This window comes from Puma concolor, chromosome C1 (assembly GCF_028749965.1).
Source record: "Puma concolor isolate L17-30 chromosome C1, mPumCon1.1.hap2, whole genome shotgun sequence".
Classification (NCBI taxonomy): domain Eukaryota; kingdom Metazoa; phylum Chordata; class Mammalia; order Carnivora; family Felidae; genus Puma; species Puma concolor.
The window spans coordinates 152442382-152459187 of record NC_141674.1 but is presented as its reverse complement, the minus strand read 5'-3'; the positions used below and the strand labels follow the sequence as shown (position 1 = coordinate 152459187).

The 16806-nt window shown below is 38.0% G+C and overlaps 1 protein-coding gene and 1 pseudogene across 2 annotated transcripts; one reads left to right on the top strand and one right to left on the bottom strand.

The window, feature by feature from the left end:
* Window positions 1-2982: 2982 nt before the first annotated feature.
* GCG (glucagon) lies at window positions 2983-13041 on the top strand. 2 transcript variants are annotated; one of them, XM_086718752.1, is made up of 6 exons: window positions 2983-3091; window positions 6357-6457; window positions 8205-8366; window positions 10253-10390; window positions 11741-11884; window positions 12560-13041. In XM_086718752.1, exons 2-6 carry the CDS (start codon window positions 6366-6368, stop codon window positions 12564-12566), a joined length of 543 nt encoding a protein of 180 aa, XP_086574878.1. In that variant the 5' UTR covers window positions 2983-3091; window positions 6357-6365; the 3' UTR covers window positions 12567-13041. The 2 variants fall into 2 exon arrangements, with proteins under 2 accessions (XP_086574878.1, XP_025767926.1); XM_025912141.2 differs by lacking the exon at window positions 12560-13041 and having other exon boundaries at window positions 11741-11888.
* LOC147578502 (securin pseudogene) lies at window positions 11640-15635 on the bottom strand (annotated as a pseudogene).
* Between the last annotated feature and the right edge of the window lie 1171 nt (window positions 15636-16806).

Below are 16806 nucleotides of genomic sequence, written 5' to 3'. Positions count from 1 at the left end.
ATTTTGTCAGGTGAGGTCCTAAGAAGAATTCGATACATAATTTGTGAGGCCAAGTGCAAAATAAAAATGCAGAACCTTTGGGGTGCCTGAGTGGCTCAGTTGGTTGAGCCTCCGACTTCAGCTCAGGTCATGATCTTGCGGTCTGTGAGCTCGAGCCCGCGTCGGGCTCTGTGCTGACAGCTCGGAGCCTGGAGCCTGTTTCAGATTCTGTGTCTCCCTCTCTCTCTGCCCCTCCCTTGCTCATGCTCTGTCTCTCTGTCAAAAATAAAATAAACATTAAAAAAATGTTTTTTAAAGTGCAGAGCCCTTGATCAAAAGTCATTAAGAACTTCAAGATGATGAGAGCAGAGTATTAAACCAAGCATGGGGCTCTCTAAACATATGGCTTCATGCAACAGCATAGGTTTTAAGCCCATAAAAGTTATCCCTGGTCTTAATCATCATAAAGAAAGCAAGAAATCTTTGAATAAATACCTTACTTTACTTTAAAACTTGATGCACATTTTTGTACTCTACTCCATACAATAATTATGTTTTATATTACATATACCAAGTCAAGTTGACCTTTCAGGAAAGTATATCATAGCTATTATGTGGCAATGCCCCCTGGCAGCCACCAGGCACCTCCCATATAGTCTGATGGGAGAACTCTAGATGGCATACCCCAGAATTTCCCTGCTCCTAGATAAGCTATTTAGCACTAGTCATATAAATACAAGGACACCGCTTTCTCTGCCTTACATGTGAATAACTGAATAACTGCAACAATGGGAATTGAAGGCCAAGTAGAGGCTGGCGTTCGGACAGTCATTGGAAGAAGATCCACAAGTCCACATTGCACTTGATGTTTGTCTTATTTTCTGATAATACAATGTCCATTAGGGAGCCTGCTCTGCCCCTGCTAGGTAGGAGAGCAGAGCCCTATACAATGAGGCTCATAACGCTTCTGCATTTTCAGAATGCTTATTATTATGGTGTTGGGGACTGCCCAGAATCAGTGTTGGAGGGCTGGAGATGAAGCTAGAGGAAATTTCCTGAAAGAACTTGGCATAGGCACTTCTGAAATAACAGAAAGCAAATGCGGTGGAGGGAAACAAGTTATGTAGTAAGATATTGAGAGATATTGGAAAAGAACAAAGCCATGGACTGCGTTAAGGATTTTATATACATCATCCACAGAGCCCCCTTCTTAGGACTGCTCCACAAACAGGTAACACCTGAAAAGGAGGCCAACACAGAGGGATGAAGAGACATCTGTTCAAATAGGCAAAGACAAAAAATAGAACTGAATGTATAGTCAATGTACTCATGAGGACTGAGGTAAGAGAGGAGTAAACTGATCCACACTTTCAAGCCATTACTGTATTTATAAGTGTTAATCCACGTGTCCTAAGGAAGGCCACCTTTCTCTGCTCTTTCACCCCCTCTGCTGGTGGTGTTAAGAAGTAGTCCTCAGGTGAAAATACCAGCACACACCGAGAGGAAGGTGAAGAAAATGAGATGGGTATTTTATACAACCAAGCTTCTCAAACTTTAATATGCATATTAATTGCCTGGGAATCTTGACAAAATGCAAATTCTTACTGGGTAAGTCTGGACTTGGGCCTGAGAGTCTGCATTTCTAGCCAGCTCGCTCCTAGGTGATGCTGGTTTTTGGACCACACTTTAATTAGCAAGGCTTTATACCATCAGTAATCACCAGTACAAACCCCTTTCCTGAGGTCTCCCAATTTCACATAGAACTGATCTCTGTGGCCTTTAACTGGCTTTACATCAAATAGTGGGTCCAAACCGTGATCAAACAGTTTAAGTTCCCTGGGAATGTTTCTCCAGCTGCTTCCACGATTTACTTCCATAAAAGTCATTAGCTTTGGCATGCACTTGATGGTGTTCAAATATTGGAATCTAGCTAGGAAATGGTGCAATGATTTTGTCATATGGAATCACATTTTTATTTCACAACAGTCATTTAACCAACCCTCTCATTTTACAAATGAGGAAGCTGAGGCACAAAGAAAGGATGTGACTTGACCACAGTCACACAGCTTGTTGATAGCAGCCAGACTAAAATCTAATTACACCGACACTGTTCTCATGTCACCTGTCCAGGTCACTTCACATAACTCTCTTTCTCTAAAGTGACCAGACTCGTGTCTGCTAAATCCTGTATATCTTTAAAGTCCTAAGTGGTGGGTCACAAAGCTCAGGAAATGTGACAATATGCATCTCATCTCAACAGTTTTCTTCACATTTTCTCTTTTGTGAATTAGTGTCCGGGTCTCTCATCAACAGTGAGTCTTTATATATCCATTAGAAGAAAAAAGAAATACTAGTTCCTGTCTTATTATCATTACCTATCTTGGATGTTTAATCCTCATTTTGCTGTATCCTTTCTGCCTGAATCCAATTTTCCACAACAGGACACATTAGGTCTTAATCGATATTTTTAAAAAATTCCTCTAGAAAATAGTACAAATAAATTTCGTAGGGTGGGGATGAGAAAATTCTGATTAAGTATGTGTTGAGCAAATGATTTATTACTTGGGTAGATGATAGAATGAACTGATTATTGCATTCAGATGAATGCATCATAATGAAACAACAAACGGGAGGACTTGTAAGACCCCCAAATGAGGCCCTGCTCAAAGTGAGGTTAGCCATAGTCTATGTAATTTCACGGGTTTTTTGTCTTCGGCATCAAAATTCACTTTAGAGTACTTAAGTGATTTTCATGCCTGACTGAGGGTGAAGGGTGAATTTCCAAACTGCCCTTTCCATTCCCAACAACAAAAAAAAAGCAAGAGAGTAAATAAAAAGTTTCCTGGTCTCCGAGGTCCCACCCAATATAAGCTTAGAATGCAGATGAGCAAAGTGAGTAGGCGAGTGAAATCGTTTGTAACAAAAACTCATTATTTACAGATGAGAAATTTATACTGTCAGCGTAATATCTGTGAGTCTAAACAACGCTGAGAGTATATAAATACAGTGCACTGTGCTGCAGAAGTACAGGGCTCAGGACACACACATCCAAAGTTCCGAAAAGAGGGCTCGCTCTCTCTCCACCTGCTCTGTTCCAGTCAAGTGTCAGAAGGTAAGACGAATCGGGAGTGATTGCAAGATTGTAAATCTTGTTTGGGGTACAGTTAAGTATTTTTATGGGGCAAAGTATTACGAATTAAGTGCTGTTCTTTCATCTTATACTTTATTAATCATAATACAGGGGGCGGAATCGAGAAGAAAAAGTGATATAAAACGCATTTACATATATTTATTTCAACATAATCAAGCTGAAAAGCGCATTGGATGAATAATTCAATTTAAAGATATAAAATAGAAAGAAAAACAAAGATTCAAATCAATGCCCTTGTAAGATTTAACAGTTATGAGGACTGCATTTTAAAAGTAAATGGTTAACATTTTGAAAAATAAATATTTTGCTAGGGTTTGATAAATGTATATACTACTTTGAACAGAAGGCGCCTTTTAAATTCAGCAGAAATGTGTCCATTAGAGAAGCTATAGCAGCAATTGCTCCTTACCAATGAAAACTTATGGCTTTCCAAAAGAACAGAGTCAACATCATCCTTCAAATATTCAAATTTCTGATAAGTCTATCAAAAAATCAACGTCCGTGAAATCAGTTCACTGTAAATGAGACATAGCATATTTGGTGCAGAAAAAAATATAGTCAGTTATTAAGAAGTCTTTGGATGGAACTGAATAAAACCACTGATGAATAATTACCTCCCAGGGATTGAAGACCAATAATAATAAATAATATATCTAAAATGTCCACATCCTGAAAGGAAATTTAGTAAGTCTCTTCAGAAAAAAGCAAGATGTTCTAAAGTACCCATTTAACTTCTTAAGGACAAAGAACAATTTTACAAAGATCCTCAAAGGAGAAAATGATCAAGGGGTGTGTTTTTGCCATGTGCACGAAGGACTTAGCAGAGGAAATGAGCCAACCGGTTTGAAAAGGACTTATTTGGCCTACAACACCAATATGTTTAGGGATATGATATGTCACCTTATCTAGGTCTAAGGTTAATCTTTCTAAAAGGCTTCCTACACAGAGAATACTATCGTTACCATATTTTCCTTTAAATTTGAATGGCAATATGTGGTTCTTTAAAAAAACTGCAGATTCTCTCCTTAGACTGCCTAAAGGGGGGTAATTAAAATTCTTCTCTTATTGAGCAGGAGGTGGAGCTAAAATAACGTAAATATTTGCTTTCTCAGTAGTGGTATTCAAACAATTAATCTGATTCTTCAAATGTTCACAATTCCATAGGCTTCCACTAAATGAATAACTGACATCTTAAAAATCAGTTCCTTTTTCAGTAGAACTCATTTTGTTGACTGTAGAGGACTGAAGATACTCACTTCCCTACAATTGCTTCTCTTTCAGTTCCCACAGTGGCAAAATCCCACCTGTTCTAAATCTGCCTCTGTAAAACATACTAGAAAATATCGTAAAATTTTTTGGATCTTTGCGTAGAAGGAATTATTTAGGACTAAACCAACTTTTTAAAAATATTTTTTAATGTTTATTTCTTTATCTTGAGAGAGAGAGAGCATGCATGAGCAGGAGAGGGGCAGAGAGAGGGAGAGAGAGAGAGAGAGAATTCCCAAGCAGGTTCCTCACTGTCAGCACAGAGCCTAAATGCAGGGCTGAAACTCATGAACCCTGAAATCATGACACGAGCTGAGATCAAGAGTCAGACACTTAACCACCTGAGCCACCCTGGCGTCCCTAGGACTACATTGACTTTTAACAGTGGGGCAATCCTAAAAAGAAATGCTTGCCACCATAATTTTTTAAAAAAATTCCCCAAAGCATGAATTTACAATTGAGAATTATAATCAGAAGACACAACTTGCGTAGGTGACAAAGTTTCCTAAGTTTGCCAACTAGATGAACTGACCCAGAGCGAAATGCCAGATGAGGAACTTAATACTGATGAATGAAGAAGGATGAACCTGTAATTCCTAATGTGTTACTTTGTCTAATTGACCACTTAATCTAAAAAGACAGTATTTCAAAGAAAAAAAAATACCACTGCAGGTACTACAGTCTGCGTGTTTTAGTGCCAAAGACAGATAGTAAATATGGCTAGGATGTTCAAGAAAAGATTGATAGTTTAAAATGTTAATATTTATAAAATCCTTATCTCAAACCAAATGCCATTTGCCAAAAGTACTCATTCAAATCATTTACGGATAAGCATAATCAAACATGGATTGAAATCCCCACTTCTCAAAGTAAACACGGTCTGTCTTAAAGGTAGCAGAGAGAAGTCCATGACCAATACTGGACTCAAAGGTTCCATTCGGTAAACAGAGAAGCGTGCCCTGTGGGGTCATGCTGCTCACATTCATATTGATCCCCATCCCGTCCACACTGCATCATCAGGTCCTTGGCATCCAATGGCTTCACAGGGCATCTGCTTGAGATACGAAGACAAGCAACCAGGTGTATCCCACAACCAAGCCTAGGGTGTCAGTAGCGGTGAATGACGTATCCTGGACTAAGTCCAATTATAAAACAACCTGGGGACTTCCAAGACTTCAGAAGCAAGCGTTAATTTTCTTTATGACAGTGATCTCTTAGTTTCTTGGTTGTGATTGTTCAAGTTGCCAGAAGCATTAGTTTTTGTTGCAAATTGCTTGTCTTTAAAATGATTTTTCCCTTTAATTTAGAACAGGTCAAAGCACCCTAAAATACCTCAAATCTGTTGGCCGCTTTATAATTACAAAGTCTAGACCAAGTTACACTATTTAAAATATAAATGAATAATACATCTGAACCGACAGCTGGTATGCCAAGTTGTAGCCTGAGGCTGCTTTAAGATGGTTGAAATGCAGTATAATGTAAATGCTTGGAAGTGAAGGACTATTAATTGAAAGCCAGACTGATAGTGAAGGGGGTGGCATTATGGATAAAGTGCCATTCAGGCTAACCATATGTAGCATATCATCTACAGTAGATATTTTAAATGTTTATCATGGACATTTTTAATTTCAAGTCTGGAAATGAGCCTTCTGATCATTAACACAAGTGTCCTACACTAATGAAAGAGCTTAGTTGGTGGTACATTGCTTTTTTTTTTTAATTGGGTGGAACATATCTTTTGTATCCTTTTTTGTCACCCCCAAAATCTGGGGGAAAATATCATCTACTATCTGAAAAGAAGCAGGAAATATAATCAGAGTAAAGTTGATGACTAGCTTATACTTTCTATTTGTAATATTTACTTAGTCAAAATTGAACTAATCTAATTGGACAGGTTTAAATGTGGTTGCCTGTCTCCCCCCACCCGCACACCCCCCTCCCTGACTCTGTGTTCCCACAGGCAGCAAAAATGAAAAGCATTTACTTTGTGGCCGGATTGTTTGTAATGCTGGTACAAGGCAGCTGGCAACGTTCCCTTCAAGACACAGAGGAGAAATCCAGGTATTAAATCTCTAGACTTTAACTAACATGATATTATGGTTAGAATACAGCCTGTTAAAACTATGGTTCGTGAATAGGTCTCAGTAAAATACTCTGCACATTTTCCAAATGTTCAAGGTATCATTGTGATACAGGCTTTTCTGCAGTGTAGATCAGAGTATGTGCTGTTTCATACCCAAAGGGGTGGGCAATGTTGAAAATTTATTACACAGTAAATTATAGCTCTTTTGAATCTTCAGTTGATCCTATCTGTACATTCATTACATACTGTAGAATAGATTATTTTAACGATTCATACCAACTTTGTGTCCTTTTTAAAAATAATGGCTAGTTGTTAGCTATAAAAGTCATATGTGTTCATGATAGAAACTATTTTAAAAACATGCAATTTTGTTTTCAGTGCTCAAACTTCATTGTTCAGAGAAAACTGTTAATAATTTTGAAATTTGGTATATTACTTTCCTGTATCTTACGTGTATGGTGTATAAACGTATTCCAGATACGATGTTTTTTTTTTTTCTCTTAGCATTATGTTGCTAGTTTTTTCTTATACCATTAAAAATACCTATTATGTGTAGGACCTTTAATGCTTGCATTCTATTCCATCTCATAAATGTACAATATTTATTTAGCTATTCCTCCTTTATTGAACACTTAAGAATTCTTCAAATTTTCCCACAAAGAATACTGCAAATAACATTTTCCCCCTAGATTTCTTACTATTTTCTGAGGATAGATTTCTAGTAGTAGAATTACTATGTCAAAGGGTTTTGAATGAGTCTAATTTTTTTATATTATCTTGCCAACTTGCTTTCCAGAAAAGTCACACACATATACATTCCCATCAGCAGTATAGAAATACTTCTCTCACACTATTCTCCCCAGTATTTAATCTTCACTAATTTGACAGGTAAAAATAGTATCTCATTTCTATTTCTGAGTATTAATCACATTGAATATTTCCCCATATTTACCATGCCAATGAACTGTTGATTTCTAGCATGCGTACTATCCACTATACAGTTTCAAATTATCAAGTGCACTTTTTCTTGTCTTTCTTTTTTTTTAATGTTTTTAATCTATTTTAGAGAGAGAGAGAGAGAGAGAGAGAGAGAGAATGAGAGGGGGAGAGGCAGAGAGAGCATCTCAAGCAGGTTCTACCCTGTCAGTACAGAGCCCTATGTGGGGTTCAAACCCATGAACCATGAGATCATGACCTGAGTTGAAATCAAGAGTTTGATGCTTCATCAACCGAGCCACCTATACACCTCTTTTGTCTTTCTTTGAATGTTTGTCTTTCTTCCAGCATTAGCTATCATATACCCAGGTAACTAAACTTTTTTATATGAATATATGCAAAACAAAATTAGGAACATAAATCTGCTGCCCAGCAAATGATGTGGAATTTTTTACTCTTTTAAATATTCAAGTCATTGATCTCTTCTGTCATTATTAGCACAATCATGAGTAGATGAATTAAGTGAAAAAAGATTTATTTAATCCCATTTCAGAAAAAAAGAAGCCAGGTGAAAAAATCTATTACTAGAATTCAGAATCAGAGTGTATTCAATTCCAATACAACTATGGAATTCCCATGGCAAGCCAAGGTGTCTCCGAACTACCCACTGAAATACTCAAGGCACCTGCCTTCCAGCGTCATACGGTGCAGTATTTTGTAGAGAGGTACTATTGAAGTGATTCTACTCTTGGGGAGAGATTTAGTTGTACCCATCACTGTTCTTTACAGATCATTCCCAGCTCCTCAGACAGACCCGCTCGATGATCCGGATCAGATGATTGAGGACAAACGCCATTCTCAAGGCACATTCACCAGTGACTATAGCAAGTATCTGGATTCCAGGCGTGCGCAGGATTTCGTGCAGTGGTTGATGAACACCAAGAGGAACAAGTAAGAGTCTGAACCTAGTCCAAAATTTGCACACAAATATATTACATAAATATGTCTAAAATTTCTCCTGACTGTTTTTTTTTTTATCATGTTCATCAGTTAGTGCACATAGGCTCTTCCAATTTCGGTGATTTTCAAGGTTGGTGATACTGTCTTTTGTATTATTCCTTGAACGTCCCACCCTCTCACCCCTTCAGTCCCCTTATCTACCCTCCAATGGGACTTAGACTTTATATTCCCACCCGTGGTCTTAGCGATATTTACCCTCTTGGGCCATTTTCCTTTAAAATCAGAAGTTGACTTTTGTGAACCTGCAAGATTAGGAATCTAATTTCTGACCAAAAGATACAGAGAATTCACCATTCCCTTGTAGGGTTCAAACTCATGATTGTGATCACATTCAAAGTATCCTCTAGCCAAGTTAATCATGGTAAGGAATGGAAACAGATGCAGTCTTTTTCTTGTAGAATACAATCCAAGATACACATTTAAAATTACAGCCTAGCTGCACAGCATAAAGAGAGAAGAAGGCAAATAAGAACACAAGCCTATCGTAAGGCATACATTTTAATGTTGGATTTTCTTTGACAGTGTTGGGTTTTTTGCTACATCTAGGCTACTGGAGGAAATCATCTGCAAGGGTTTCACAGAGATGGTGGAATTTCACAATTTCTTTGGAGGATGGCCCACAAGGGGAAGGGAGTTATGCATACAAAGTAGCTAAAGGAATCTAAAAATCAGGAAAGGGCATAGATTTGTCTGGATAGAATAGAGGTGTGCCTGGGTGGCTCAGTCGCTTAAGCATCCAGCTCGGGTCATGATCTCATTGTTCATGAGATCCAGCCCCACACTGGGCTCTTTGCTGACAGCACGGAGCCTGCTTGGGATTCTCTCTCTCCCTCTCTCTGTGCCCCTTCCTTGCTCATGCTCTCTCTCTATTAAAAATAAAAAGAAATAAACATTTAAAAAAAAGAAAAGAGAAGGGAGAGAGGAAGGGAGAGCAAGAGAGTAGACACAAGCCAACAGGAGAAACAGGAGAGACAGAGCGATTGACCAAAAGTTCTTAAGTGAAAGTTACAGCTCCAGAAATGATGGTCATGGCCAGAAGAGACACTGGGAAAAGTTCCTGCCAAGGACTAGAGATGAGGCCTTTGGTAAAATGTGGAAAATCAGAAATTTGAAAAAAAAAAAAATGGAAACAGCTGTCCTCATTTCTAGAAAAAGAATGCCACAACTTGGTAAACTAATGTGAGACAATTATTTTCTTAGGCAGTTTCTGTTGTGTGTTTCAGATAAACCTTCTGGGGTAACACACATCAGGGAAACTGAGGGTGGCTCGTCACCCACCTACACAGAGCACTCTGCACATGCTTGAGGGTGAAATGGAGCCCTCTTCTTCGCTTTCCTCGTTGCTGGCCCATCACACGTTTCCTTTAGTCCATTATCCTGTGGTCCTTTTGCTGGATTTTGAGATGGCCCTTGGCTTTCCCTAGAAGCATTGCATTAACTCTGACCCCATGTGGACTAACAACAAACAGCCGCCTTACCTGCAAGTAGCACAGCACGGTGCAGAACCCACTTATATTGAGACTGAAGTGAATGCAGCTTTAATAATCAATGACACAGACAAGCAGGGGAGCCGAAAATGAGTAAGCCGATAGAGTGGAGGGGCTTTAGCCCACTTTCATTGTTACTAGCCCTGTCCCATCATCCTTCACTCCAGGTAATTGATGTAGCTTCAGGATGATCCCCCGGCTACCCTCATCTCCCAAATCTCCCTCAGCCCCTTCTACATAGGATCCTGAACCCCAGGCTGCACTGTTTAAAGGTGAGAACCATATTGCTAAAGAGACAGATCTTCAACTTAACTTTCACATTTCGTTCAGGAATAACATTGCCAAACGTCATGATGAATTTGAGAGACATGCTGAAGGGACCTTTACCAGTGATGTAAGTTCTTATTTGGAAGGCCAAGCTGCCAAGGAATTCATTGCTTGGCTGGTGAAAGGCCGGGGAAGGCGAGAGTAAGTCTGTACATTCTTATTTAACATTTTTTTTTTTGCATGATGCTGAAAACTTAGACTACAGTTATCTATATATGGATCTGGATTACAGAAGCAATTAGTATAGTCTCACAAAGTGAGGAAATAACTCATATTGGTGGGAGACAGTCTACAAAAGTCTAGTCTGTTTTACTTTTGATAGCAAGGATTAATAATATTTGTAATTAATTATTATTCTCTATTAGAGTGGCATTGTAATTAGGGCATTCATTTGTCAATCCAGAACACTCTTGATAACAAGTAGAATGCTTTTTTGATAACTGTACGAAGACAACCGGCTTAAACGAGAACTGTCTTGGGAAAACTAGGTTTAAGGAAAAAGGAGACACAATGCTGAAAACAGAAAGTCCGACTGTAAATATTTACACGTGGGATCACATATATGTGTGTGTGTGTCAGGATTCAGGTAAAAATGTGATGAAGACTAAAAGGAAGACAATTTAAGATGTGTAATGAAATGACCCTCAAAGCACAGATACGTGGGAACAGTCATAGATTTAACGATATGCCCATTTTTTTAATAGGGCTGTCATATAGACAATCACCAAATTGTCAAAGTTGAAAATGAAGCTAGAGCCTTTTGGGACTTTCTTGGAACTTACCACAACCAAACAGATTCCTGAACCATCTCATTTTCTCCTGATCATTTTGATTGACATTTGAAATATGAGAGGCAGGAAATTCATGTTCAACTCTTTTTTTTTTCTTAAGTGAGATTTAAAACAAGTTCACTGAGCCTTAAAGAGAGCTTAAGGCAAAAGGAAACTAGTATTGTTACTGACTTAAAACATGATCAAACCGATGAAACTAATTGGTAAAATAGTCACTTACACTTGAGGATATTTTGTAGTGTTTTAACGTACTGCAAAAATTCCTGCTAGAGCAAACCATTCAAAGAGGAAATGTTATATGGACTAAACTTTAATCGGCTAATCCTGTACTTGGCCAGGCTGTTCAGACAATCACTAGTTTTACGAGACATCATACATTTTTCTGATTTATAGACGAATTAGTCTCAGTAATAACATCTGTGCTGCCAATACACTAAAATAGTCAAAGCAGCCTGGAATATTGAGAAGGGCATGAAGCTACTCCTTAGGTCTGGTTTCAGTTCCCAACTCTGCTCTTTCCTACCTAAATCATTCCCTTGCCCACATGCAGGTTTCTGTGAGGCTTTTCATAGCAGGCCCCTCCCGGGGAAATAGAAACTTAATGTTTTCTCAGTGACCCTCACACATGCTACCAGGGATAAGCAGTCAATAAGCACTTCCTTAAAACCTTTAACCACTCATTTGGTCCTTATTCCTTCAGTTTCCCAGAAGAAGTCACCATTGTTGAAGAATTACGCCGCAGACACGCCGACGGCTCTTTCTCTGATGAGATGAACACAGTTCTTGACAATCTTGCCACCAGGGACTTTATCAACTGGCTGCTTCAGACCAAAATTACTGAGAGGTGACACCATTTTAGTTAATTCTGAAAACCATCAAAACTTTCATAACTATTATCATACAGGCTACAGGTGGTTCCCGGTGTGGGGGAGAGGGTCTTTATTTAGTCTCTTGGTATGTAATCAAAATTATGAATCCTTTAAGAAAACATTATTATATTCACTTTTCATCAGTAAGATTTATTCATTTACCCCTCTATTGCAAAAAGCATTTCCTGAGTGTCAATAAGGGATAAGGCACTAGGAACACAGATATGAATGAAACATGCAGATGTTAAGACATTTGCATATTAATGTCACATTAAAAATTGCTATTTATGGTGACATTTTAGCACATAGGAAAACACCAGTATACATGGTATTATGTCCTTACTGTAATAAGCATAGTAGTAAAAGTTTAAACACCAAAACTTAACCACTTATTTTCATAGGTTATAATTGCTTTTTATAATTTTTCATAAACTTTATATTTCATCATAGGGGAACTTTAGGATAAGTCGTCTCTGCAAATGTTTAAAGAGTTGAAAAGACTAAGGGATTTATAAGATGAAAAGATTGATGAACAAATTTTATCAAAGTAAATCACTGAAATATTTCCTGGATAAGTTAACTACTAAGTGTCATCTAAGTGTCATAGCTATTGTTAAATCACTACCTTTTTTTTTTTTTTTAATTTCTAGGAAGTAAGTATGTCACTGTTCAAGATCACTTCACATCACCTGCCAGCCACATGGAATATTTGAAATTTTAAGTTCTGTAAATTTAAGAGATGTATCCTGAAGCCATATTGCTTTGCATGCCAATAAATAACTTTTCTTTTAATATTGTGTGACCAAAGATTGTAAATGGAATAAACCATGGTCAAAGAGTTGTTAAAATACCAGCTTTAAAATGTGGAAGTGCAGAATTCTTTCCTTTTCTTATTTTGGATGAAGTACCCTAACCTGCTTACATTTAGCAATGAAATTACTTTTCTGTGATGTAATTTGTACATATAAATTATTTCAATCACAACATATCTGCACTGTAATAAGATAAGGGAAGGACTAGTAGCCACAGTGGTGAAACTGGAAAGAGAAATTCCTTCTTGAAACATTTGTCATAAAAATGCTCTGCTTTCAATATATAAATGGTAGATAAATAAAATTTTCAAGCTTCTTTACCATTGTCTGCCTTCTCTCTTCTTCATGACCCCACTCCTTCCAAACACCCCTTCTTCCTAAGCTCATAGCCCATGAGCCAAATCTGGTGCCCAGACATGGCTTCATGATTTGAATGGCTGCACCGTGCTTTGTGGGCAACCCTGAAAAAATATATAAACGTATTGATTTCTGGCTTATCTTTAAAAATTAAATCATCAGTTGGGGTGCCTGGGTGGTTCAGTTGGTTGAGCGTCTGGCTTTGGCTCAGGTCATGATCTCGCTTTCCATGAGTTCTGGCTCCGCATCGGGCTCCGCATCAGGCTCTGTGCTGACAGCTTAGAGCCTGGAGCCTGCTTCGAATTCTGGGTCTCCCTCTCTCTCTGCTCCTCCCCCGCTCATGCTCTCTCTTGCTCCTTCAAAATAAATAAAAACATTTAAAATTTTTTTTAAAAAATAAATAAAAATTAAATCATCAAGCAATATTAACCTGCAAAACAAATCTCATCTGGAGCTAAGTATCAGCTGTCTCCTGAAGAGTCACATGCTCATAGTCAATTTTGTTTATTTAAAAAAAAAAAAAAAGCTATTGTTTTCTGGTCTATATTTCATTTATTTCCACTCTGATCTTTTTTATTTCCTACCTTCTGCTAACTTTCGGCTTAATTGTTCTTGTTTTTCTAGATCTTGAGATGTAAAGTTAGGTTGTTTGAGATCTTTTGATTTTCTCAATATACACATTTATCACTTTAAACTTCCCCCTGCTTTTGCAACATCCTCTGTATTTTGGTGTGCTATGTTTCCATTTTCATTTTTTTCAATATTTTTTTTTAATTTCCTTTTGGATTTCTTCTTTGATCTATTGGTTGTTCATGAATGTGTACCTAGAAACTTCTCAGGTCTCCTTTGTTGATTTCTAGTTTCATACCACTGCGGTAAGAAAAGATAGTTGGTAGTTGGTATGATTTCTATCTTCTTAAATTTGGTGAGACCAGCTTTGTGGCCTATCATATGATCTATTCTGGAAAGTGTTCTATATGCACTTGAGAATAATGTGTATGCTGCTGCTGTTGGGTGGAATGTTCTAGAAATGTCTGTTAGGTTAATTTAGTCTAATGTATGGTTCAAGTTCAACATTTCCTAGTTGGTTATTGGTTTGGATAATCTGTCCATTGTTGAAACTTGGGTATTACAGTCCCCTACTACGACTATGATTATATTGTTATCCATTTCTGCCTTTAGATATGTTAGTATTTGCTTAATATATTTAGGTGCTCTTATGTAGGGTGTGTCTATATTTATGACTGTTATATCTTTTTGATGAATTGACCCCTTTATCAACATATAATGACCTTCTCTTTTCTGTTACTGCTTTGGCTTAAAGTCTATTTTGTCGGATGTAAATATAGCCACCCCTACTTTCTTTTAGATTCCACTTGTATGGAATATCTTTTTCCATCCCGTCAGTTTGAGCCTATGTGTGTCCTTAAAGCTAAAGTGAATCTTTTATAGGCAACATATAGTTAGGTCATGGTTTTTAATCCATTCAACTACTCCAGGCCTTTTGATTGGTGAATTCAATCAATTCACATTTAGAGTAATTTTTTTTAATGTTCATTTAATTTTGAGAGAGAGAGAGAGAGAGAGCACGAGCAGGAGAGGGACAGAGAGAGAGGGAGACACAGAATCTGAAGCAGGCTCCAAGCTCTGAGCTGTCAGCACAGAGCCTGACATGGGACTCGAACTCACAAACTGTGAGATTATGACCTGAGCCAAAGTCAGACGCTTCACCAACTGATCCACCCAGGCGCCCCTAGAGTAATTATTGATATGGAATGCCATCTTATTCATTGTTTTCTGGCTGTTTCATAGTCCAATTGTTTTCTTCCTCTGTTTCTGCTTCCTTTTGTTAATTGGTGATTTTACATGTTTTTTTTTTTTTCTGTTAAACAATGGCTTTATTAACATAAAAACATACATACCCACAAACTATAAAGTGCTAAGAAACTTAAATATTTAAGTCATAGCAAGCAGGTGGCAATTCAACATCCAAGGCCCCCAGAATGCTTGAAGGAGACCACAGCAGATTATACTTCCAGAGTTAAGAGGTCATTTTTAGAGGGGAAAGGAAGCCACATGTAATAGTTTTTCAAGCTTCCACTTCTCATCCAGGCTCATGGGAAGCATTCTCTTCAAGAGGAGGTATGCCATTTCATATTCCTCAAGCAGGTCAAAACTCTTGAAGACTAGAGGATATAAAGGAAAGAATTTTTCTATTTCTAGATCAGCATCACTCAAGGCAGGAATGGAACTTTTTGCTTTAACAGTCTTCCCAGTCATCTGTTTCACAGGGAACTTTGTCTATTTCTGTTTAAGGGCTCCATTAGTCTTTACTGACTTTTCTGTAGTTATGTTAACAGTTCTCAAAGCCTTTCTGGAAACATTAGATAAGGCTGGTGGAGCACCAAACATTTTGCCAACATGTGGCATTGAAACCTGAGATCTCCCATTGAAGGCTCTGGCTTGAAGTCCAGATTCTAGCTTTAGCCCATCCTTAGGTGCTACACAGGTACCTGGATCACCATTTTTCCTTAACAACAAAGATCATAGCAGCCATTCTGGATTAGGCAAGGCTCAACCTCTTTTTCTGCTTTTGATTCCCCTTTCTTTATCTTTTGTGAATCTTCTCTAGATTTTTGCTTTGTGGTTGCTCTAAGCTTACATAAAAACATCTTATAGATAAAGCAGTACATTTTAACTTGACGGTGACCTCACTTAATTCACATTCAAAAGCTCCACCAAAAGCCCCACAAAAGCTCTAAATATATATATATATATATATAGAGAGAGAGAGAGAGAGAGAGAGAGAAAGCGCACAAGGGAGAGGGGCAGAGGAGAGAGAGAATCTTAAGCAGGCTCCAAGCTGACCCTGCTGCGGGTCCAAGCTGCAGCTGCTCCAAGCAGGCTTGGAGCCTGATGCGGGTCTTGATCCCACAATCCTTGGATGACGATATAAGAGCTGAAATCAAGAGTCAGACGCTCAACTGACCGAGTCACCCAGGTGCCCCCTTTATATTTTAGATGTCACAATCTACCTCTTTTTATATTTTGTATTCTGCAGATGCTTTCTATTGCATTTTTCATTTCATTCACTGAATTCTTCAGCTCTAGAATTCGTTTGGTCCTTTTTATGATTTCTATCTCTTTGCTAAATTTCTCATTTTGTTCATGTATTGCTTTCCTGATTTTCTTTGAATTGTCTTTTTGTGTTCTCTTGTAGCTCATTGGGTTACCTAAAAATAGCAATTTAGAATTCTTTATCAACTAGATTGAAAAATTCTGTGTCTTTGAGTTCAGCAATTGGAGGATTATTGCTATCTTTTAGTGATGATATGTGTTCTTGTCCTTCGTGCTTCTAGAGTTTTGCATTGCTGCTTTCATATTCAAGGTAGTAGACACACTCTCAAATCTTTACTAGTTGCCTTCAAGTAGGATATATTGTTCATTGGTCCTATTATATGAGGGGCTTCTCTGACCTTTTATGGATACATCCACTCTACACTTCCTACTTCCTCTTGTGGAAGAATTCTTAAGCTTTTGTGTCTTCTCTGGTTCTTATGATTCACCAGGCTGGCTGCTGGAAACCTATCTTCTGTTTTCCAAAAGGTGGTACCACAGCTCAAGTTTGTGATTTCTCCCTTGCTCAAAGACCCTGATCTAATTTTATGAGTGTACTCCATTTACCAGAGCTGGCTCTCTCACCCACTGCACTGGGGAGCACACACCAA